The sequence below is a fragment of the Canis lupus genome, chromosome 18 (assembly GCF_011100685.1).
Source record: "Canis lupus familiaris isolate Mischka breed German Shepherd chromosome 18, alternate assembly UU_Cfam_GSD_1.0, whole genome shotgun sequence".
NCBI classification, from domain to species: Eukaryota; Metazoa; Chordata; class Mammalia; order Carnivora; family Canidae; genus Canis; species Canis lupus.
The window spans coordinates 46,006,539-46,030,215 of NC_049239.1; the positions used below are offsets into that span (position 1 = coordinate 46,006,539).

The 23,677-nt window shown below is 56.9% G+C and overlaps 1 protein-coding gene across 3 annotated transcripts; it reads right to left on the minus strand.

Moving 5' to 3' along the window:
* Positions 1-1,090: 1,090 nt before the first annotated feature.
* On the minus strand, positions 1,091-20,155 carry TOLLIP (toll interacting protein). 3 transcript variants are annotated; one of them, XM_038563539.1, is made up of 6 exons: positions 19,998-20,030; positions 10,344-10,493; positions 8,433-8,615; positions 7,324-7,476; positions 6,555-6,645; positions 1,091-3,601 (listed from the first exon to the last, which is right to left on the minus strand). In XM_038563539.1, exons 1-6 carry the CDS (start codon positions 20,028-20,030, stop codon positions 3,387-3,389), a joined length of 825 nt encoding a protein of 274 aa, XP_038419467.1. In that variant the 3' UTR covers positions 1,091-3,386. The 3 variants fall into 3 exon arrangements, with proteins under 3 accessions (XP_038419467.1, XP_038419468.1, XP_038419469.1); XM_038563540.1 differs by lacking the exon at positions 19,998-20,030 and adding an exon at positions 18,513-18,800; XM_038563541.1 differs by lacking the exons at positions 6,555-6,645; positions 7,324-7,476; positions 8,433-8,615 and having other exon boundaries at positions 3,389-3,601; positions 19,998-20,155.
* Positions 20,156-23,677: the final 3,522 nt, after the last annotated feature.

The following is a 23,677-nucleotide window of genomic DNA, read 5'->3' on the forward strand; positions in this document are numbered from 1 at the left end:
GAGCCTGTGGCCCAAAGTCTAGTTCTGGGGATGCTCCCTGCTCGCGTGGGCCATCTGCCCCAAGCACACACAAGGCCACGTGCACTCCAGCCTCAAAGGTTGAGCCAACACCACGTTCCTCCAGAAAGAATGTGCTTTTGCTTCTACCATCCCATGATGGATTTCACCCCTCAGGGCTTCCTGGGCCACAGCAGGCTCCCGGCAATGTCCTGCCACCTTCTTCTGCTGTGGGTGCTTTCCTTCCAGCTCACTCTCGCAGCGAGCTGGCTGCTGGCCCCTCGTCAGGAGCCAGACCCAAGGCTGTTAGAACCAAGTCGGCTTGTGCACAGACACCAGGACCTTAGCACCTCCAAACACGACTGGGCACCTGCTGTGTGCACATTTGGGAAATGTATGTGAGTAGACAGATGGACCCCCACCCCATGCAGCCCCCACACCCATCTAGGGAACCCCTTCTCAGAGCTCAGCTCTGCCCACAGTGCTCAGCCTCCCCCACATTCTGGGCACTTTGTACGGAGCTTCAGAGCAGAGGTGCTCCTTGCTTCCTCACATCACACTGGGCGCAAGCACACGCACTTTCCTCCACTGCTTTGGGCAAAAGACATTTATGGTGACGGTGACTGACAGCAAGCACGTGGAGGAAGCACTCTCTGCAGAACCACCTTGGGGACAGGGTGGGGGCAGCTACCTCCCTGCGGGCCGACTGCCCGCCCCTGGTGGCTCTGGGACACAACACTCCTCCCCACTCCCTTGGGCCCGTGTGTGTAGTGGGGGTCCAGTGCACAGTGGAGCGCGCTGCACCCTTGGGGATGGCTCCATCTGGTGCCTGCCCTCCCGACCCGCTCCCAGATACAAACAGCCCAACAAGTGCTGCCAACCTGCTGACAAAGAAGTCACATCCGCAACCCTAGGCCTTCTCCCCAACATTTCAGTCAAAAAAACAAAACTTCACACTTGGTACAAATATTTCAGGTTAATGTTCTCAATACAACCATTATGTTTCACCTTCACCCACACAACAGTGCATGCGGTTTATTTGCTAGTGAACGTATTCCAAGCTAAAGTAAAAACCACTCGGGAACAAAAATGGTGAAGTTTCATTGGAGAAGTTTAATCTTCTACTTTTATAGATATCATGTATTAAATTAGAAGGCTGAAAAGCAAAAATATACTTTACAATCAAAGATCAATCTGGACGCTGGACCCCGACCGAAGCATCAGAAACACAGAGCTCTGAGAATCATTCCCACAAGGGCACAGAGCTGCCACCAGAGGGTTGTCAGTAAGGGGAGGGGTACCTTCAGGGATGCCGGACATGGGAGGAATCCCCGGCACACACTGAGGGCACAAGCCTATGCTCTGTCCTCGCTGTCAGTGGGGGAAGGGGGGGGCTGCATCTGGAGGAAACACCAGCAGCCAGCCCCCCGGGGTCCCAGGGTTAGCCACCTGGCCATGTACAGAGCCACGAGGCACAGGTCCCCAAACACCAGCAGCCGCCCTGGTGCACAGCGTCCATCGTGGCCACGCCGCAGCTGTGTCATCAGCCCGTCCTGCGCCTGCCTTGGAGGATCTGCAGTGCGGCCCCCCTCCCCCAGAATGGCAGGCTGCCACAGGCCACGAACCCAGAAGCAGGACACGAACAAGAAAGGAGGACCTGATGCAACCAGGGAAGACCTTGCAGACTGTGGGCTGAGGTCACAGGCAGTGTTCACAAGGAAGGGGAGCCCAAGTGACAGGTTCAGAGTCTGTCCTGCCCACTGAGGTCCAATGCCTGTCCCAAGGAGCACATCCCAAGGAGCACTTTCACGGCACGCCAGATGTCCCAGCGATGGGACTGGGCCCCTGGACCTGGAGTCCTGTGGTGTCGTCCATGAAGGTCGTCTCCAAAGGGCAGAGCTGCAGGCCCACCCAATGCTTTCACCCATTTGGGGAGAAACGTGCATCGTGGGCCCCAACTGTCTGAAATGGGAACCCATGCTCCACGAGAAAGCAGGGCTCACATGTCCAAGCAAGTGGTGGGAACCACTGACTGGCAGCAAGTCTTCACTGAGAACCCTGGCCTGGTGTGGTCACTGCAGTGGGCACACGTTCCTTCAGGCTCCTGATATGCATTTGCTGGCGGCGGCGGCAACAGCGGCAGCAGCAGCAGCAACAGCGTCCTCCGACCAACAGGAAATCCCCGTGTGCAGCAGGGGGGGGAGCGAAATGGGAGTCCAGTCCTCATGCTGACCCCTCGCAGAGTCACGCCGGTGGGGCCAATGGTGCCCATGGCGCTAAGACTCCCTCTCCAAAGGCAAGTGTGTGGTGCCCATGTGCGGGCTGGAAGCAGCACTTGACAAACCTCTTATGTTGCTGATTTTTATGAGGTGTCCCCCCACCTGTCCCAGTCCTGTGGCCATGGCCGCCACGCAGCCCACGGCGCAGCACACACACCTATCTCCTGGGAAAACTGAAATGTTCACCAGATGATTACTTCTTTCATCCACAGTGAATTCCCAGGACTGGTACGTTTAGTTAAATTAACATCAGTAGTAGCCAACGGTTCCTAAGTACCCTTTAATAAACAGATACAAAGCACTGGACCTACCACCTCTTACACCCACTCTTCAGGTTCTATTCCAAGAGCTGGTCAGAAAGAGGAGCAGCAAGCCCTCGAGTAACACCCCACAAAGTTGGCATGAGACACAGCAGGAAAAGGCATAATGGGGTCCCTGGGGCCTGGGATGGCCCTGCTCCAGAGCCCGCGGGGGGTCAGGTGGGCTGCCGGGCTTGGCCCACCCTGGATCCGGTGCATTCTGCAGCCATGCTGACACAGAGGTCAGCCCGCCCAGGATACCGATGAGCAGCCCAGGACTGCAAACAAGGAGCGTCAACAGAAAAACATGAATTTAAGTTTGAGAGCCGTAAAAATAACCCCAAATTAGGTGTTAAATGCTCTACGTGCCTGAAAGAATAGATTACTCCAGTTAAGTAAAATAACTGCATGCCATTAATCAAACCTGGAGGACGCGCAACACTTTCTAAAGCGCTGGCAGAGGCAGGCTGCTCATAGAAAGCATTCTTGGGACAGCGTGCGGCGGAGAAGACACGGCACTCGAACACACATGTCTCCAAGCAGCAGGCAGGCAAGTGTGCGTACGCGGGACGTGGCCCACGTGCCCGCTCTTCTCCCAGCGAAGCCAGGAGGAGAGCCACTCACACCCACACCCGAGTGATGGTGGCGCTCCATGGTCAGGAAGCGACAACCCACATGCATCCCAAACGAGGGTGAGGACTGGGACTACAGACGTCCAAGAAAAGGCTACACGGGGCTCCTTCACGGGAATGGGGGGCAGGGGGCCGGGCCAGCAAGTCGGGAGGGCCGAGGTGATATGGCGGCCGGGGCTCTAGGACTCTTCACCCATCTGGAGCAGGGAGTTGATGGCTGCGTCCCTGTCCCCTCTCTGGGCTTCCAGCACGGAGCGGATCACCTCCCGGTCCATGTTGGGGAACATGTCCTGGATGGCTTTGAGATCCTCCTCACTGCAGCGGGGCTGGGTGCTCACGGCGGCTGGGGGCAGGGCCACGGGCACCACACCGGGGCTGCACACTGCAGGCACACCTGCAACCACAAGACGCGGTTTAGGGAACACATGATGGGACTGGCACCCACGCCAAGCTCGTCTTTGGAGCAAAGACGTGTGCCCCTGGCCCACAGCCTCCACGCACATCCCCATTTCCTACAGCTTTCCTCCCCAGCAGGTTTATACCACGCACTCAGAGCTAGGACAGGCTGCTTGCGCTGTGGTCCCTTCAAAGTTCCGGATGATACCATACCAGATGCCAATTTTCACGGACCCAAGACCACAAAGCAATTCTGTCAGAGAACAGAATGGCACAGGGGACAGAAGCTAGACATCAGGTGGCGACTATGGTACAGGCAGGGCACCAGGTGGATCCCTCTGATGCCAACAAGCACGTGAAGCCCGAGAGCGAGGCACACACCCAGGAGCACGTTCCATCCTGGGTCAAGGTGGTGAGGTGCTGAGAGCCCAACTTTCCAGTCAACTATCTGCAGAATGGGTGGGAACATGGGGCAGGACAGCAGCATGAGGGCTTTCCCACACTGGGCGGCACTGTCAGCATCTGGTGGGCACTGCCGTCCTTCACACACTGGCTCCACGGCCCCCTCCCCTCCTGGGAACTGCTTCAGCGCACAGATCCCACAGTGCAAGAGAACTGGGGGGAGGCTCTCAACCCACCCCAGGGTTATCTCTCCCGTGGGACTCCCACCTGTTAGGGGGCAGCAGCTGCAGGCAGCACCCCTCCTGCGGAAGCAGGGTCCACAGACGCATGCATACACCCCTCACATCACACATATGCACACAGGTGCCACACACGCATACACACCAATGCTGTAGATCACACATGTACACACATGTATGCACACACCTCACATCACACGTGTGCACATGCATGCCAAGCACATGCATACCAATGCTGTAGATCACACGTGCACACATGTGCCACACACACATGCATACCAATGACGCAGACCTATGTGCACACACATACATGCACGCACACCTTGACAAGATCATGGAAATAAGTTATTCACACCAAAGAAGATTCTGAAGCAGCACAAACTTCACACAAACACAGGCAGCTGGCACAAGTTCCTGTCTGTAGGAAACACACAGGAGCCAGTGGGCAGCTTGGCCTCAAGAGATCCAGGCAAAAGCTCCTTCCTCTCCTTGGTCACTTCCTGCGAGTAGCTGACTATTCCAAAGCTTACAAACATGCATCAAAAGAGAAGTTCAAAGTCTCCATTTATACAGAAGTCTGGCCTTTCCCAGAATAAACCTCTTAAGACAAACCTCAAAGACTCACAAAGAAAACTATGGAACCAGAAAAACACATCTCATCTCCCGAGAACATGGACTTTCCGTTAACCAAACACGTCCTCGTGCTGCTGATCCTGTAGCTCAAATGTGCCCCTCAGAAAGATGTGTGAGGCGCCAGCCTGGGCACGTGTGAGCGAGACCTTATCTGGAAGGTGGGTGAGAGCCAGGTTGTCCTGAGCAAAGTCTTGATTAGATGGGCACCTCAGATGCTGGCACAGACACCCAGGAGGGGCCATGGGGTCATGGGGCGGAGGCTGCAGCAGGAAGGGTCTGGAAGGGCCCCACCCACACCCTGAGTTTAGACTTTGGCCTCCAGAATGGAGAGCAGAGATTTCTGCTGTGTGAAGCAGAGGTGCCTCCATGGGCCTTTGTTCCGGCTGCCCCAGGACACTCACTACCTTTGGAGAGCCCCCGAAGGCACCTGTTCCTCCTCAAACCTCTAACATGGGAGTGAGACAATGTCACACAGAGCCTGAAACTGCTGCCGTGAAGGGGCAAGGAAGGACAAGATCCTCGGGCAGACATCAGCACAGAGCAGAGACCCCCAAGGCCAGCCGCAGCCGCTCCAGCAGCACGAGCCGCTCTCCCCACTCGTGGTGCTCTCCTGGGGCACGAACGTCCCCTTGGCTTTCTGAGGAGTTTCTGCATCTCTACAGAGACTCCTTCTTCTCACTTGGTAAGACGTTCTCTAGAAACTCATCCTGGCTGTTCCACAGCTCTTTGATCACCAAGGCCATTTCCCATCAGCTGGTTCTGACCCAACCAGGGCTTACACTTCCCCGCAGTTCTCCCCAAAAGTCTGGAACCGGTGTGAACACCTCAGAGGTAGATGCAGCCTCCCAGCTCTGTGCCCGTCCTTGCTGGGCTGTGTTTAGGCTCCGTCAGGGTGAAAGTAAGCCTGAGGCAACACCCCGGTCCTGCACCAGCCACAACTGCACAATAACGAGACCTCTCTTCTCTGGGTGGGCGGAAACCCCAGGGCGCCCCATGCCACCCCAGCCCCGCGCGCCAGTGTCCTGCCCCAGTCCAGCCCCTTTGGTACGATGCGACCACAGCACCATGCTGCGACCCAGCTCCCTATACGACACCGCCTCTGGCAGAGAGCACGGTAACTCAGGGCTCCGCTGCCTCCCTTCTCTCGGGGATCACAGTCCTGCAAGGCCTGCTTGCTGAGCCCGAACAAGCTGCCGCTTCATCTGTTATGCCCAGTTTTATGGCTGTTTGCAGCAGGGAACAGTGGAATCCAGTTACCATCACAGACAGAGCAGAAGCGAACCAATGGCTGGTGTTAATATTTGAAAATTCAAAAGCATGAAAGCAATCCAACTGGATTTTACTAGGCTGCCACAAAGTGTTACTTTACAAAGACGAATAAACACAACAGGAACATCAGGGCTCACAGCTCACTTCGCCCCATAGTGCAGGATCTTTCGAGACAGTAACTCACACACTAACGTGTTCAGAGATTACACTTCTCCACCTCCATAAAAGTTCAACTTGCCAACAGTCTGGGGAAAAATATTCTATATCCTACAGACACATAAAAAACTCAAGCTTCAGACCAGACCCCTTGCGTTTGGAAAGGTCCTCATGAGTCACATCCAGACCTAAGCCTCCGCACGGCACTCCAAGCCCCTGAGGACAGTGCTGGGGATGGGGAGTGGCACGCACCTGTGATGGGCACGTAGCCTACGCCTTGCTGGTACACGGTGGGCATCAGGACCACAGGCTGAGGCGGCATCATGACGGTGGCTGGCAGCGACTGGAATACACCAAATATAATCACGGGGTCATAGGAGTGCACAGCACACACCGAAACGGACATCCTGACACCGTCTTGGTGGAAGGCCCGGGTGAGCCACGGCTGCCTGACATAGGGTCAGACGGGAACGTTCCCCAGGAAGCAAATGAGCACTTTCAGGACCTGAAAGCACTTTCCTGACAGCCTCTAACACACTATTCACTCAGTTACTACAGTTGGGGTTACGTGCTCCTGTGAAAGCATTTGCCGTATAATGAATGAAATGTTTATGAGTAAAGTCACACGGAGCTAGGACTTGTTTTCCAACAGTCAGGCTGGGAACCTCCTTGAGGCAGAGTTAAAACAGGGACACCACCACCACCTCGGTGACACAAAGGTCCCAGACCCCACCTGCCCCAAGAGCAGTGGGCCGCGGACATGGAGCCGCACAAGGCAGGGGACCTACGGGCCAGCATCTGCTCCCTTACACTCTGCGTGGTCCTGAGACCTCTGACCACTACATGGAGGACCTGCTCTGGCCATGAGGAAGCCTGTACACCGAGGAATAGACCCCCACACCATGCTGCTCCTCCCACTAGATTGCCTGACGCCCGCGGGCCAAGGTCCCAGTCCCTCAGGGACAAATGGCTGCGCTGAGCTGAGGCTGCCCTCTGCCTGCCCTCCGGCCCCAGCCCTCACCGTGTAGGACATGAGCAGGTTGATCATGCCCTCCTTGTCATCACCCTGCCGGCCACTCAGGCTGTACCACTCGTCCTCCACCTTGCCCTGCTTCAGGGACTCGGGAATGGTGACGTGGGTCCAGGCAATGCGATCATCCATGGAGAAGGCCCGCTGAAGGAGACACAAGGGGATACTCGTGCTGCTACCACCCTGAAGTCCCTCTTCCTGCCCCCGCAGCCCCACCCCCAGCCCTGCCTTCCCCCTGGGCCACCTCCTCCAAAGGGTGATCCCCCCACCCCGAGTCTGGCCCCCAGCTGTGTGCAACCTTCAGCCCCCACTCTCTGCTGAGTATGGGTTACCAGCTGGGGAAGAGAGGACCCCATAGGACCCCCACCCTCATCCCTGTGAGGCCAGTAGGGCCTTAGTCAGCATCTGGACATGCACTGTCTGGCATCTGCCCATCCTCTCAGGATCCCTTGCAAGTCCAAAAGCCAGTGGGTGTGAATGGAGGGAAGGAGGTGCCCTCCCTTCTGCCCCCCTGTGCTGAGCAAAGGGAGAGGAGTAGGAGGGAGGAACCTGCAAGGAAAGAGTGGGCAGAGGGTACCACATGAAGGGGGGAGGGGGGTAGCTCCAGGCCTTGCTGCCCAATCCCCAGCCCTCCAACCTCTTATCCTGCTAGCCAAGACCCAGAGGCTCTCTGGCAGCCCCATAGGTGCCCAGAGGACCAGCCCAGGACTAGCCATGCTGCAGCTATCTGACCCTCCCAGGGACACTTGGGGGCTGGCAACTTGCACAAGAACCGCACTCTACCAAGCGTGGGGTCTGACCCACTGTACACCCATCTGGTCACAAGAGCCAGCCTCTGTGCCTTTGGTGTGGGGATCTGTTTGGGGCTTGGGGAAGGGGGGACAGTCAAGACTGTGCCCCCCGCTCCAGTGAGGCTGTTTCCTGAATGTAACTGGTGAAGACATCTATATGGAATTGTGTACACTGCTGCTGAGAACACCAGGTCACCTGCCACAAAGCAATAACACACCTACTCTGGGCACACCTGCAGTTCCCAGACAGCCTCAGTGGTGGAAGGCAGGGCACCCGCTGGGCCCATGACGGGTGGGCGGCCCTCTCACCTCATCAAAGATCTCCAGGTAGAAGGAATCCACGCCTGGGGGCACTGTGCACTGGATGACTTTATTCCAGCGAGGATTCTTGGCACCATTGTGGGCGGTGGGGGTCTCATATACCGCATAGCCCAGACGCAGTCGGCAGTACGGGTCCATGCGGGTCATGCCATAATTCTTTGCCAGCTTGGCCTGAAATACAGCCGATGTTACTGAATGAGCCACTGCCACTGGAGTGAAAGACGCATGCTCACCCGAGCTGTCCATCCCCTTCAACACATCAACTCTGGCATTTCCAGGGAACAGGATGTGGCAACTGTGTTCCTTGGCGCCAGGTACCAAAGGTCACCATTCAAGTTGAGAGAGGCTCTGGCCCATGTAGGGCAGCTCCGTCTCCAGCGTCCCCTTCAGAAGAGGCTGCAGAGGAGGGTGACAAGCAGGCTGTCCCGAGCCAGAGCCAAGAGCCACCCAGAACATGGGGCTTGAGGGCCGGCCTGGACCAGCAGGGTCACGAGTTCAGGGCACTGGCCCAGCCACCACCTGGCTCTGCTTTCTGTTCTCTGTCTGCTGCTGCCTTGGCTTATGAATCCTGAGGAGCCTAAACTTCAGCCAGACAGGCTGAGTGTACAGAGAAAGCAAGCTTGGGACTGATGAATGGGAGGGAAGGCAGGTAGCCCAGGGTACTCATCAGCAGATGCACTGGAACATGAAACCTAAAACCACAGAACCTGGTTACGATGTGTCACCACAGCTTAAGGGTGGAGTAGCAATAACAGCAGGCCTGAACGTGTCCACTAGGAAGGGCGCAGGGGCAGGGGGAGAACGTGTGATGGAGTGCCACAACCACGATAGAGGGACCTCTCAAGCCTCAGTGACAAGAACACAGCCCAGCAAAATGCGGGCAAAGACTATAGGAGAAACTGATGCCTGCATGCCATCAGAGACCCAAAAGCAAAACCCCAATGAACCCAAATCAAACCAACCCTCCTGTGACCACAGGAAACACCCGCATCCCGCAGACAGGGAGCAGACGACACACTACTGGACATCCAGAAAGAAGCCTTATGGGCCATGGTGTGGGCACTCCCATGTGAGCAGAGTGGAGGCTGGCCTGGGTGGGGGGCAGGGAGGGGGGCCAGGGGCCTGACCGCAGGGTGCTCCATCAGCAGGAACTACCAGGGAGGTACATGCCAGGGGAGGCAGGCCAAGTAGCATGTTGGGGCCCCAACGGACTGGGGGAGAAAGGCTTATCAAAGGAAGTGGGAAGCCAGGGCCACACCAAGAGGCCCAGCAGGCAAAAGAGGGCTGTTTTGGGTCCCTGGGACTGGTGCCACAAGGGCCTGGGAGGACCACGTGGAGGGTAAAGAGTGGCCACTCCTGTGGGCACATGAGAGGGCAGTTTCAGAACATGTGAGTATCTGAGGTGACCCTATCACCCCCGAGAGTGTGGCCAGGTGTCTGGGATGCAGTCACCTTAAAACCCACAGTATTCGTGAGGCCTGACTGCAACTCTGTCTGCCTTCAGTGACTCCCCTTCGTGGTTTTACGGAAAGTTGTGGTGACCAAAACCACTTTAGATCCTAACAGTGCCTCTGGCTTTCCTAGCGGTCTGTTCAGCAGCCAGGCCCTCCCCTTGTGCCCCCACCTCCCCCACAGTCAGGAGGGTCAGGCAGGGCATCCCTACACAGGCTGGCACAGAGCACGTACCCATAAACATTCCTCACTGATTATTTTTGCTATTTCTGGTAGAAGCCTGGGTATTCATCAGTATCTTTTACGCGTATGTTTCAAAAAAAAAGAAAAAAAGAGAGAGAGAGAGAAAACCCATTTATTCACACAGACAATGTGGCCCAGCAGCCACAGCCCGGAGAGCAAGCAGCACTCAGGGCCACCCCTTCCCCGGGGAGGCCCAACACCCACCTGCACCACGGTGATGCTGAGGCGGCCCACTGTGCCCACTGCCCCTCCATACTGCAGCTGCTGGGCTGCCTGTGCGTCCAGCTGCACCTGCTGCTGCGCTGCCGTGGGTGTGATGCGGAGGAAGTCCTGCGGGAGCTCACCAACGTACACCTTCGGGGAGAACACAGGTGCATTAGTGGGGGGCTCAGTCACTGCATCTACGGTGGGAGAGGCCCACGGGGCCAAGGTCTCCAGCCCAAGCACCATGAAACACAACGCTGCCATCCAGCAAGGAGCCCTCTCACTCAATAGATGCAAAAAAGCAAAGCGGGCTTCTGCTCTGCCCACTGACAGCAGGTTCTCAAGCTCAGAACGGCTCCTTGACAGTCTCTTGGGCTGCACTCAGGTGTCACACGCCCTCTGCCTACATGTCCACCATCTGCTTTTCCTGCTGCCACCAGGACAAACCAGGCCTGTGAGCTGCAAGGCACTCATTCAAACCAGCAGTGAGATGAAATCAGAAAGTTGGGTCTCCAGGTACATGGAAGCTCCCCCCGCCCCACCATGCTGACACACTCGAAAACCTCCATCTGAAACAGCTCAAACTCAAAAATAACAGCCCAGAAGACAAAAAGGAAAGACGAGCAACAAGAAGCCCCAAAGACCTCCTCCTCCTGCCTCTTGCTGAATCCCTTGTCCACAAGGCTGCCTGGCTTCTCAAAGAAGGGGTGGAGACGCACTGGAGGGTGGACTGCACAGAGGCCCCCAGGGTTCCAAGAAGCCAGTCTTCCAGGAAAAGGCAGTGGCTAAGGGGAGTGGACTGCCACACGTGGCAGTGGCCCTGGACAAGGCTTCCCCCACACAGATGAGCAGAGAGGGCAGCTGTGTCCCCAGGCCAGCAGAGCGCGGACCCGCAGTGTCTGATGCCCGGACAGCCTGCCCTCCGCTCTTTCCCAGGCAGGGTAGGTTTGGGGTGTGGAGGGCCACAGTGTAAGGACTGACGCAGTCCCACAGGAGGGAGCAGCAGAGCTATGGCGCAGGCCCAGTGCTGCCCACAGGGCTCCCGGGTCTCCTCCACTGCTCCAGAGTACATCACCACAGACTCTGGCCGAGAGCCTTGAAGGAATGTTATTTTCAGGACATGCCAGAGGGAAAAGAAAACCCCCACGAGTCATAGTGAGTTGTGACAAAGTGCATTTACTGACAGTGGCCAACAGAGACTGCTTCAGATATCCAGGTGCCAAATATCCTAAGGCCTCTATAGCTGTGGTTCTGGACCTCCAGATGACACAGATCTGGGAGGATTCCAAAAGGTTCCATACCCGCTGAGCTCACAAGCACCACTGGGAAAGCATTTCTCCATAAGCATCTTGTGCTGTTTCATTTCAAACATCCCTAGAAAGGTCTAGGTTCCTGTCTTCGTGTCCCCATCTCAGGCTGGAGATCGCCCAAGCCAGGCACCGAAACAGGTGGAGACCCACTCGGGTCTCCAGGCCCAGGGGCTGTCTGTCCCCAGCCACTCCCTTCCTTGGCACCCATCAGCTTGGTGCTCCAGCTGCTTCCCTCTGCAAAGCAAGAGCACACTTCTTCCTCTCGGGTTGGGATGTATGGGAGTGACCTCCGCGCCTGGCGAGGAGAGCATCTTGCACCTTCTCCACGTCTGGAGTGGGGCAGCCCCGGTGGGCCCACAGGAGCCCTGAGAACTCATTACAGCCTGAGGGGAAAGCAGGGGCACCCAGGTGGTGCAGGGTTGCCAGGTGAGGAGCGTGCTGCCTCCCTGGGGGCCTCTCAGGCTGCACACCCTCCCAGAGGGCTGAGATGCTGTGGCTGGCCTGGGGGCTACCAGACCCACACCCATCACCAGCTGCTATGGGCAAATGGGAACCGCACTCCCAGCCAGAGCTCTTCCCAGCGGACACGGGGCCAGACGCTGCCATGCCAACTGGTCACAGTCCTCCCAACCTCCACTGGGGCCGCGGCAAGCTTGCCTGTTCCTGTGAATGTAATCTGGCAGACACAGACTCATGTTAACCAAATGCAGAAGATTAGTGCACACAGACCAAATTCTCATTTATTCTGAAAAATAACTACCCACCCATACCACGTACTGCAGTCCTGAGGAGTGAGGAGTGCAGGCAATGGGCTGTGCCCTTGATCCCTTGTCCTGGGATCAAGCCTTGCCATCAGACCCCTCACTCAGTGCTGAGTCTGCTTGGGATTCTCTCTCCCTCTGCACTTCCCCTTGCACTCACTTGTGCTCTCTCAAATAAATCTTAAAAAAAAAAAAATTCAAACATCTAATGTTCAACAAGATCTTAACTATAAACATGGAACGATTTTTACAACAGAAGTTAACTATGCCATGCAAACAAAACACAGAAGGGATAGAAGGTGAGTCCCCTGGCCAGCGCCAGCACTAACAGGCTAGGGGACACTAGGTTCCTGAAAAGGCGCAAGGAGGATAATGTGCCCTGGGGTCTTCTTCTCACCTGAGGAACAAGCTACAAAATCCCTGACTGGCAGTCCTCAGATGGTCAAGGTCCCCCAAAACAGAGGAAGTCTGAGATGGTCCCAGAGTGCAGGTCACTAAGAATCCACTGCCACTCCATGCCATGTAGGGTTCGGGGTGGAACTCCAGGACAGAAGGGACACTGAGGCAAACACAGGGCAGCCAGATAAAACCTGGAGCGAGTAGTCACGTAGCAAAGCCAGGTCTCCAGTTATAATAAACGTCTGTTGGGGATGCACACAAGATACAAACACACTGGAGCTCTCTGAACTGTTCATAACTGTTCCATAACTCTAAAGTTCAAAGTTTATTAGAAAAAAACTTCAACTTAACTAAAAAAAAGAAGAAAGAAGACGGAAACAGCATTTCAGTTCTGACGAAATACCACCCTCTTGGTGATGCAACCAGCACCCCGCTGCCCCGGGAGCTGCCAGACAGGTCTGTCCGCTGCTACAACCCCAGAGACTTGCAACTCGAAGGAGCTCGTCCAAGTGCGCCAGTTCCCACACCTTAAGTCAGTGCTGCTGACAAAGCCAGTCCACGTCAGATGTTACAGAGTCCAGGTGCCAACACAAACCCCACCACCTCAGAGACTGGCCGGGAAAGGGTGTGGTGAACACTTGGCTTACAGACGTAAAGGAAAAATCCAGAGCTAATCCTAAAATTTTTATGTTTGCCATATTATCACAGAGGAAAAGTCTGAATTGTAACATCAGCATACATGCTTTATCCTGGCCCAAAGACCAGAGAAGAATGGTTAATCTTGATTACAGATAAATCGTGAATATTCTAAACTGTTATCTGGCTCACACTTACAAGATGGACACACTGAGTCCAAAACTGGCTGTCAGCTGCACACTGGGCAGGGGGCCCTCTGGGCCTGTCACTGTCCGCACAAGGAGCATCGTCACACATTTCTCCTCGCCGCTGCTCATGGAACTGTTACACCACAGACACTCTGGATAAGTTCATATCCTGTACACCGACCTGCACTCTGCGTACAAATAGCACTCTTCAGCTAACACAGGATTAGAACCAAGCTCCTAGGGGCACCCAGGTGGTTCCAGGTCACAAACTCGGGGTCCTAGGATCCAGCCCCACATCAGGCTCCCTGCTCCTCCCTCCCCCCCCCCATACTGCTGTGTGTGTGCATACAGAACAGGGTGCAATGGTGCCATGAGGAGCAAGAGCCCCAGTACAAGCCGCCAGGCACCGTGAACAGAGTCTGTTCACTCTGCCTCGTCTGAGAACCCACCTCACCCTCTGGGGCTGGCATCACCAGTGAGAACACAGGTGCTCGGGGCTCTGGAGCCCCCATCACGGTCCAGAGAGGCACCCCGACACAAATGCCTCCTTGGCCCCCAGCTCACCACTTGGCTCTCAGTCCACATCACTCACACTAGAACCATAGCTGAAAGGGACAGAGGAATGTTACCACAGAGAAACAGAGAAGCCAACAGCTCACAGGTCGAGGAGCCCCAGCCCTCGGAGCCCTGAACCTCCCTGGCATCACAGGGACCTACGCTGAAGGCCCTGCAAGGGCACACTTGCTGCTAGACTCCCCAGGGCCACAGCTCAGCACGTTCCACCATCTGGCCCAGGAAAAAGGGACTGTCCCCCAGGTAACTGCACGGAGCAGTGGCTATGAGCCTCAGCCTGCCTATGGACAGAATGTTCGCTGTACCTCGGCCAAGGCACTGGCTCTGGCACTCTGTGGGAGGGAGCCAGGCAGGTGAGGAGCCGGGCGTGCCATGCCTCACATGTGGTTGTGTCTGGCGCCTAACTACAGGGTGTGACAGCAAGTGGGCAAGTCAGGCCACAGAGGGGTGGTGTGTGGGTGGTGGGGAGGCTCTGGGAAGGCACAGCAGGACTTCCTAAGGGACCATCCTGACATTCTAGCTGGAACACCCTGCAGTGTGGGGCCACCTCCAAATGGGACAGGGTGGAATGCAGTGGAGGGGACCAAAGAAAGGAAGGTTCTGCTCTCTGACATCTGGACCATCCCAAGTAGAGAGCAAGGAGCAGCAGAACACTTGGAGCTAGAGTTGAGAAGGAAGCCTGGGAGGGGGCAAGGAGTCAGGGTTGTGCTGGGGACCCAAACTCATGATCCCCAAAGGAGAGAGCACACCCAGAAAAGAGGAGGAGGAGCCCGGAGAAGAAGTCTGAGTGGAGACTGTGGCCTGGGAGCAGGGATGGCCATTTCCAGAGGGCCCAGAACTCACCCGGGAGAGCTTCTGAACACGGAGACCAGCTGCCACTGTGCCCCTACTCACAGTACCCTCCCCCACCCGCACATGGCCTCCTGCGGTTCCCAGAGCACAGGTGGCTTCCTGGTATCTGGCAGCTTTGCTGCCCTCAGCTGATGCAGCTGCACTCCTGGGGGTCGCAGCCCCATACAACTAGCTCCCCAGCTCCCACCATCCTGTAGGCATCGAAGCAGAATGGTAGGGGACACGGAGAGCTGCAGGCAAAGATGGTTGAGGAAGAGCCGAGTTGGTTTTTTTTTTTTTTTTTTAAGATTTTATTTATTTTATTCATGAGAATACACAGAGAGGAGACAGAGAGGCAGAGACAGGCAGAGGGAGAAGCAGGTCCCATGCAGGGAGCCTGACATGGGACTCGATCCCGGGTCTCCAGGGTCACGCCCTGGGCTGAAGGCAGGCGCTAAACCGCTGAGCTATCTGGGCTGCCCAAGAGCTGAGTTTTTTGAGAAATGAAAACTAACTCTTAGGGCCCCAAAATTCATCTGTTCAGGTACTTCCTACAGGCCAGGCCAGGAACTTCACACACGTGGACTCGGTCCGTCCTTGTACAAATGCATGATAAAGGTTTATGTGCAAGGCCACCAAGGCACAGAGGCTCCGTAGCTGGCCCACTTGGAGCTGTCACTCAGGAACCACACTGGTGACCCAAAGAGGGACGGCAAGGGTGTGGGGGAGTGCGGTGGAGATGCGGAGCCAGGCAGGGACTGAAGTATCCACCACTGACTTCGCCAGGACGATCTCCTGCGTGGGAGGGGACAACCGTCAAGCACAGTGCCACACTGGCAAAAAGAGCTTCCAGGATCTAGAGGGAAGACAGACACAAGGACGGACAGAGAGTGCTGTCACAGGAAATGCCTAAGCACAAGGTGTGAGGGATGGGGAAGGGGCACCTCAAGGTCACGTATCCCTCAGGAGGGGCATCAACACAGTGACCCACCTTACAACCTGCTGAGGCTGCATGGGCATGTATGTCTACCAAAACCACCAAGACGATGGAAATCCGGGTCTTTGCCAGGCCAGAACAGAACGAAAAGCTGAATTTGAGAAACTATTTAACCGCCCCAAACACAAGGAGACACAAGGAGAGCCACAGAAACCGAGAGAGGCAAAGAGAAGCACAGAAGACACCGTCTGAAGGAACCATGTGTGTCCATGAGACCACACACAATCATGTAACGTGTTCAGGCGAAAAGACAGAGACACTTCTTAGATCTGACTTGGCGATAAACCAACAGTAAACATCAAAGTGCAAAATGTCACGTCAAAGAATGAAAAAACAAACACATGGCCAGTACTCCCACACCAGCAGGGGATAGCCAGTGAGGCTACCACGCCCCAGAAGGACCTGACTACCGAAGTGCACAGCAGTCCTGACACTGGTTGCACCCCTACTCAGCTCGGAGGGGCAGGAAGGGAGGCCCGGGCTCTCCACCAGCTGGGAGGACCCATACCAGCAGGCAGGGCCTTGTGGGGCGAGTAGATGTGCCACGGCGAGCAGTATGTGTGCAGAAACCCCAGGGGCTCACGACCATGCTCGAAAACAGAAACACTGCCATGCTCAAGCCTAAAGAGAAAGCCAAGTCTTTCCTCTGAGTACTGGCAATTCACAGGGAAGAGCGGAGCATTTACCTGACCTCTTGCACAACTCCCTTCAGGACAAGGGACTATCTGCAAAACCATCTTTGCCAACAGTCCCAGTTAACAAACATAGAACAACAATAAAATACAAGTATCACCCTTTGCAATCCCTAGAGTCACTGATCCAGGAGTGATTATCAATATCAGGGCATTGCCATTTATGTTTACTATCAATTTGAGTATTTACAGGTCTTTTTATATCCATATGTGAGAGCACTGTCAACACGTCACTCATCAAAAACAATCATCATCAATAAGGCTAACGAGGACCTGGACAGTCTCAGGTCACCCAAGCGTCGCCCAGCAGACCAGCTCAGGTCAAGGAAAAGGCATCATCACAAGGAGGGCCTTACACTTGGCCTGCACCCGCTAACCCATCAGCATCACCAGGAGGAGGAGGAGTGCTTGTGATCAGCCTGTACTCCCTGGAGCCCACCCGCATCTGTGGGGGAGGCTGGAAAGGCCCCCACTGCCTCTGATTGAGCTTTCACCGCTGTCCCCATGAGCTGATTGGGCACTGCTGTGGTTTAAAGCAGCATGTTCACAAAGTCCCCAGGCTTGAACAAGGCAGGCAGGGGCCTCCACACAGTTACTTCTCCTGTGGCCCAGCAGTTGCTTCTGAACAGTCTGTGAAGTGGACAGAACCCTGGACAGAAAAGGATGTCCTCTCAAGAATACCAGCAACATTAGAGGGGAACAGACAGCACAGGCCTGGCATGAGTCTCAGTGGTGATTTGGGGAAGAACAACCATCTCAGCCCCAGCAAGGGGAGCGGCCAGCACTGCCCTGTCCTCAACCCTCCCCACCCAGCCCCTCAGGCCTCTGTGGGCAAGGGCACAGGAAACACCCCGTCTCCCCTACCAAGCAGACTCCCCTCCCTCCTTCACACCCCCAAGGATGCTGCTTGTCACTCCTCGGTGGTGAGTGGGAGGCAGTGGTCAGACTTCAGAGTACGCCCCATGTGAGTGAGTCCAGGCTCCGGGCTCCCTGGAGCCCCAGTGGAGGCCTGCGTGGTGTGTGCAGGGACGGGGCCCACTGGCACAGTGCCAATACCCAGGAGAGCCCCACCCGATGTTCCTCCACCACCCGCAGGGATGGAGCATACAGTCAATGTGGGGCACCTTCGGCTCGACAAGGTCCACCAGACTCGATCAACTATGACATGGTCCTTACAAGGATCGCTTAGTTCTGAGAGCAGCAGGGGACGCTGAAGAGGCCTTGTGCCAGGCAAAAAGCTTTCTAAAAACATTGTCACTGTAGTGACTAGATAAAACTCAAGCACCCAGTCCATCTGCTGCCTGCAGGCCGTTCATCTGGAAAAGTGCCCTGGCCATACCTGCCACTCGCACTGGCACAGGCATGACACGCATGACCCTCCCTGGCCTTCCTGCAGCCCACCTGCCCTCTCTCCTTCCAGGCCCGCCTGCGCTCCAGCCCCAGCCCTATGACACCCACTCCTTCAAGTGTCTCTTCCTAGAAGAACCTTACCCACTTCAACCATGGCCCCCGACAGGCCATCTTCACATCTAACTCTTGAGGTAAGACCCACAGCTCCGGGTGCCTCAGTAGGTTGAGCATCTGACTCTTGGTTTTAGCTCAGGTCATGATCCTGGGGTCATGGGATTGAGCTCCACATCGGACTCTGAGCTCAGGGCAGAGTCTGCTTGTCCCTCTCCTCCTGTTCCTCCCCTGCTTACACACTCTTCTCTCACACACTTTTTCTCTCAAATAAATCTTTAAAAAAAAAAAACAACCCAGAGCTCTGAGCATGCAGCTCACCTGTGCGGTCATGCTGGTGGGCTGTTGTCCGGGCTGCACTGGGAGATCCTGACAGCAGGCACCACACTTGCCTGTTCATTGTATGGTGCTGCCCCAAATACCATCATCATAACACTAGCCAAGAGGTCACATGACCTCACTGGCACTCAAGACCCCAGACACTGATGTCCCCTTCCCAGAGCCACCCCGCAGTTCCGGACCAGACCTAATGTCACTGCACGTTTACAGGTCACAGAGGGCACCCCTGAGCCACTCCTGCCATATGGGTGCTGCACACCACCATGTGCACATAAAGCCATACCACACTCAGGAAGTCAGACCAGCAGCACTCCCTCACTCCCGAGTGTCAGGAGCTTCAGCTTTATGCTGTCACAGAGCTGAGTGCTGCCCCAGTAACAGGACCAGCTGAGCTCTACGGAGGCTCCCTTCAACCAGATACGGAGCCCAGCTTTGTGCGTGTTTACACTCAGGCCCATGCCACCAGTGAGATTCTGCATGAGGGCACTGAGCTCCCAGGAGGCCAGGGAGGGGGCTGTCCTGCCAGATTATGAAGCCCACTGCTCCTGGGCGGGGGTGTGGGAGGACAAATAAAGGAGCTGCTAATCTGGTTCCCTTGCTTCTGGGATCAGCCAGTTGCATAAACATGAGAAATTGCTGGCAGTGGACCTGCTGTAATTCTCTGTGAAGATGGGAGAGCTGGAAGCCACGAGGATGAGTCCAGAACTCTCCCCCACGGGCTCCGGCATGTTTCCACACTGAAGTCCGACAGGAAGTGCGTGTCAGGTCCCATTCAAAGGCCTCAGAAAGGGCACCTGTGCCCATAGGGGAACGCTGACAAAATCTGGGTCTTCCTTTCAAACTCAGGAAAAGCGTTCTGTGAAAAGATCCTCCCTTAGCTCTACGGGTGAGAGGCCCTGGTAACGGGGAGCTCACGGTGGGCGGCTGACTTTGAGAGAAGGCACAGGAAAGCATCGCATCCGAGGAACCTTTCTTCCCTGCTCAAAAGGACCAGAACGTTCCCCCGCTGCGCGTCAGGAGCTGCTGCATCAGGAGCTGGCTGCCGGGGCTGCAGGGAGGCCCCCTACCCCGAGGCCATCCTCAGCCAGTCTACACTCTCCCGCATCCGCGCAGCTCAGAGAGAACTGGGAAGGACTCGCCCAGGTCCTCGGCCCCCGCCCACTCGCTTGCAAATGAAAAACTGACGAGGCGGCCAGTGGCCCCTAAGTGGGGACACAGCAGGGCCTGGGAGCCTTACTCAGCCTGGAGGCAGCACAGGGAGCATCCGGGGTTCAGGATTCTCCTCGTACAGGGAAGGCTGGGCGGGGCTTCTCCGTGTGAGGACTGTCCGGGGCTCCCACCCGGGGCACCGGGACCCTCCTCCGTCCGGGCCCGGCCCCGCCGCCACCTCTCCCGGAGCCCGTCGTTGGGCCTCCCCGAAGGCTCCGGAGCCCACGCCCGCCGCCCACCACCTGCCCGCAGCCTCACCGGCCCGCGCTGCGTGCTGACGGTGGTCGCCATGGTGCTTCGCGGGCCCCGCCTCGCCCACCAGGAGCGGACGTGCCCGGGACCTCGGCGCCGGAGCCTGCGACGCCGACTGCTGTCCCCGCGAGGCCGCCGCCGCCGCCGCCGCCGCCTCGGTCAGCTGACGCCTGGCCCCGCCCCCGCGCCGCTCACTGCGCAGACGCCACGCCCGCCACGCCCCTCCCGGCGCCGCACGCACGCGCGCCCCCGGCGGACGCCTGCGCAGTCGCTCCTTCCGGGCCGCCGCCCCGCGAAACGGCTCCCGAGCTGGCCGTGTGCGCACGCTCGCCGGCCGGCCCGCGCCGATCACGTGGCCGGAGGAGTTTCCGGCCCCTCCGCCTCTCGGGGCCTGGGGCGGGCGACCCGAGGGCTCCCGGTCCCGGAGGGCAGGCGACGGCTCACCCTGCGGCTGCCCCGGATCCTCGCGGCGCGGGAGCTTTTGCACGCGGATGTGTGGGCGCGGGGGTCGGGCAGACGGAGCGGCGGCAGTACCCGCTGTGGCGCGAGGGCCGGTCCACGGGCCGTGACGCCTGCGCGGGCACCCGCGATCCCGAGGCGGGGCGCGGCCCCCTGCGGCCCTGCAGTGGCGTGCGAGTGGGCAGCACGAACACCGGGGCCAGGACGGGCGTTCCTGCCTAGGCGCCCCCCCTCCCCCCGGGCGTCCACCTGCCGCCCCCCACTGCCCCCCGCCACGCTCCCACCCCCAGGGCGTCCACCTGCCGCCCCCCACTGCCCCCCGCCACGCCCCCACCCCCGGGGCGTCCACCTGCCACGCCCCCCCACCCCGCGTCCACCTGCCGCCCCCAACTACTCCCCCGCCACGCCCCCACCCTCCGGGGGCGTCCACCTGCCGCCCCCCACTGCCCCCCGCCACGCCCCCACCCCCGGGGCGTCCACCTGCCACGCCCCCCCCACCCCGCGTCCACCTGCCGCCCCCAACTACTCCCCCGCCACGCCCCCACCCTCCGGGGGCGTCCACCTGCCGCCCCCCACTGCCCCCCGCCACGCCCCCACCCTCCGGGGGCGTCCACCTGCCGCCCCCCACTGCCCCCCGCCACGCCCCCACCCCCGGGGCGTCCACCTGCCGCACCCCCACTCCCACTGCTCTCCCCCCCCCCGCCCCCCGGCCGTCCACCTGCCATCCCCCACTGCCCTCCTGCTCTGGTACAGTGCACCCCCCACCCCACCACCGATCATCCACCTGCTGCGCCCCCCACTGCCCTCTCGCTCTGCCCCGTACTCCTCCTTACCTCTAGCCTGTCCACCTGCCATCCTCCACTGCCCCCCTGCTCTGCTACAGTGCATCCCACCCCCCCCACCATCCACCTGGCACCCCCCACTGCCCCCCCCACTGCCCCCTCCCCGGCCGCCCACCTGCCGCGTCCCCCACTGCCCCCTCGCTCTGCCCCGGCGCTCCCCCTTACTTCTGGCCTGTCCACCACTGTCCCCTTGCTCTCCTACAGTGCACCTCACCCCCCCCCCGCCCCATCCACCTGCTGCACATCCCCCTGCCCCCGCCAACGTGGACCCCGGCGCAGGGTATGCTGCTGGGCTACGTAGCTGCAGCTCTAGGCTCCCCTGGCCTTCTTCAGACCTCAGACCTTCAGGCCTCAGAATTGCCTGTGCCCCTTGACAGCGTCCAATCCAGAGCGGAACCCTGCTTACTTAAACAGTCCGCATAACCACCTACAGAAACGCAGTCCTCCCTGGTGTGTGTTCTCTTTGCCTGCAACCAGTTATAATCCCCACTGGTTGAATTGCAGTTGGGGGAGTGGAGGGCCCCCCACCCAAGACCTGAGTCCTTTCCCTCCGTGCACACTCCCCAGGGCTCACAAGGGGCCAGCCACTTGACTGCTCATCTGTTTGCCCTCCATTGCACTACGTCCAGTGGCACCTCTGGTGAGAACCTGAGGAATTGGGATGCCCTGGCTCAGATCCCCCAGGCAAGGAGTTTATCCACATGCTCACCGAATAGATGAGCAACTCAATCCTAGAATCTCATTTTGAGGGTCTGTTTTCTGGGGCCACTTCTGGTGGCAATTACTGTATCAGCCAGCGTCCCAGCAAGAAACAGATGGCATGCTTGCAAAGATAATTGGAGGAATTTTAATAAGTGAACTAATTACAAGGAGGGACAGTTGAGTGAAGGACCAAGGCATCGTGAGGGAGGCAGCCATAAACTGGGTAAGAGGCTCCCTCAGCAGAAGGCATAGCCTATCCAGAGGAATGAAGTTCCACTGAACTGTAGGTCTAGGGGACGGAGTCTGGGGAAATAAATTATCCAACCTCCCCCTCCCCACATATGCATGCACACACAATCATCTCCAGGTGTCTCCCATTAGCTCAGCCAGGTGACTAGTCTGTAGAGGTCTCTATCCCAGAGCACAGAAATGGTCAGAAAGGTGGGAGGTGAATCTGGAGAGCACTAGCCAGAGGGTACAGTTTTGTAAAATAGAAAAGACATAGAAATAAAACTTTTTAAAGATTATCCAGGAAAAATGATAAAACTTTATTGGAGGACATTAATGACTACCTGAATACATTGAGAACTGTAGACCATATTCGTGGATAGGAATACTCAGTATCAGAAATATGTCAATTCTCCCCCAGATTGCCCTACCACGGAAATTCTCATTAAAATCTCAAAAGGGCTTTTAAAAAGAAATTTAACAAGCTAATTCTAAAAGGTGTATGGAAGAACAAAGGCTGAGTAATAGAACATTCTAGAAGAAGGAAGAGAAGGAGGCATGGATGGAACTAGGAGATGTCAAAATGTTATAAAACTAGCAATCGAGCTTCTGGTGTTGATGTGGGGATAGATTCACCAATGAAACAGAGTATGGAAATGATTTAGAAGCATGCCGGCCTGGCTGAGCAGTTCAGAAAGGAAAATTTTTGTAATAAGTGTGCTAAAACAATTTCCCGTTCTAGGGGAAGACTTAAAATTGGACTCCCATCTTATTCTACACAAAAGAGCAGTTTCTGGCTGAAATTGATCCAATAGATACTTGATGGATCCTACATCTTTGTTATGTTTGGAAAGGATAAAATGAGGATGGGCTGTCACCTTGCCCTGACCCATATGGAAAGATGTGAGTAGTCAAGGTGTGGCCGTTATAATGTGAGGGGAGCTACTTAGTGAGCCTGGCATGAGAGCAAGATGTTCAGCAGGACAAACAGCCCGAATCAGGGCGCAGACCACATGTTCCTGAGAAGGGCAGAGGGAGCTGCCAGGTGGGAAAAAGGAGAATGAGGAGGGCCAGAGAGGGGGTTTTCAAGGCCAGCATGGGTCGTTAGGTGGATTAATGAACCATCATCCCAGGGCTTTTATGAGAGGAGCTGGGGGCCACAGAGCAGGGCAGAGAACACGAGTTTGGCAGAATGAAAGGCCAACTATATTTCGGTGGTGAGCACAGGCTGTAAAGGGAACTGTAACATAAATGGCGGCTCCCCAGACTGATGGCTCACAGTGTCTCAGAGACTCAATGCTGACACGCGCAGCCTCGGCCCCATGTGTCTCCTGAGTGGTGTCACTGCCCATGGGATCATTGCTTCTGGTCTACTTCCACGTTGTCATGGGAGCCCCACCCTCCCTGGCTTGTCTGTGTCCAGGTTTTAATGGCACACATGGGTATCAGTATTTG

Bases quoted from the DNA above. Each gene is read 5' to 3' on its own strand.
- TOLLIP (XM_038563539.1), bottom strand. From the start codon at position 20,030: ATGGCGACCACCGTCAGCACGCAGCGCGGGCCG. The intron at 7,477-8,432 runs GTGAGAGGGCCG...TGTCTCCTTCAG, and splicing joins ACCTGGAGATCTTTGATGAG to CGGGCCTTCTCCATGGATGA. The intron at 6,646-7,323 runs GTGAGGGCTGGG...GGTGTATTCCAG, and splicing joins ACCTGCTCATGTCCTACACG to TCGCTGCCAGCCACCGTCAT.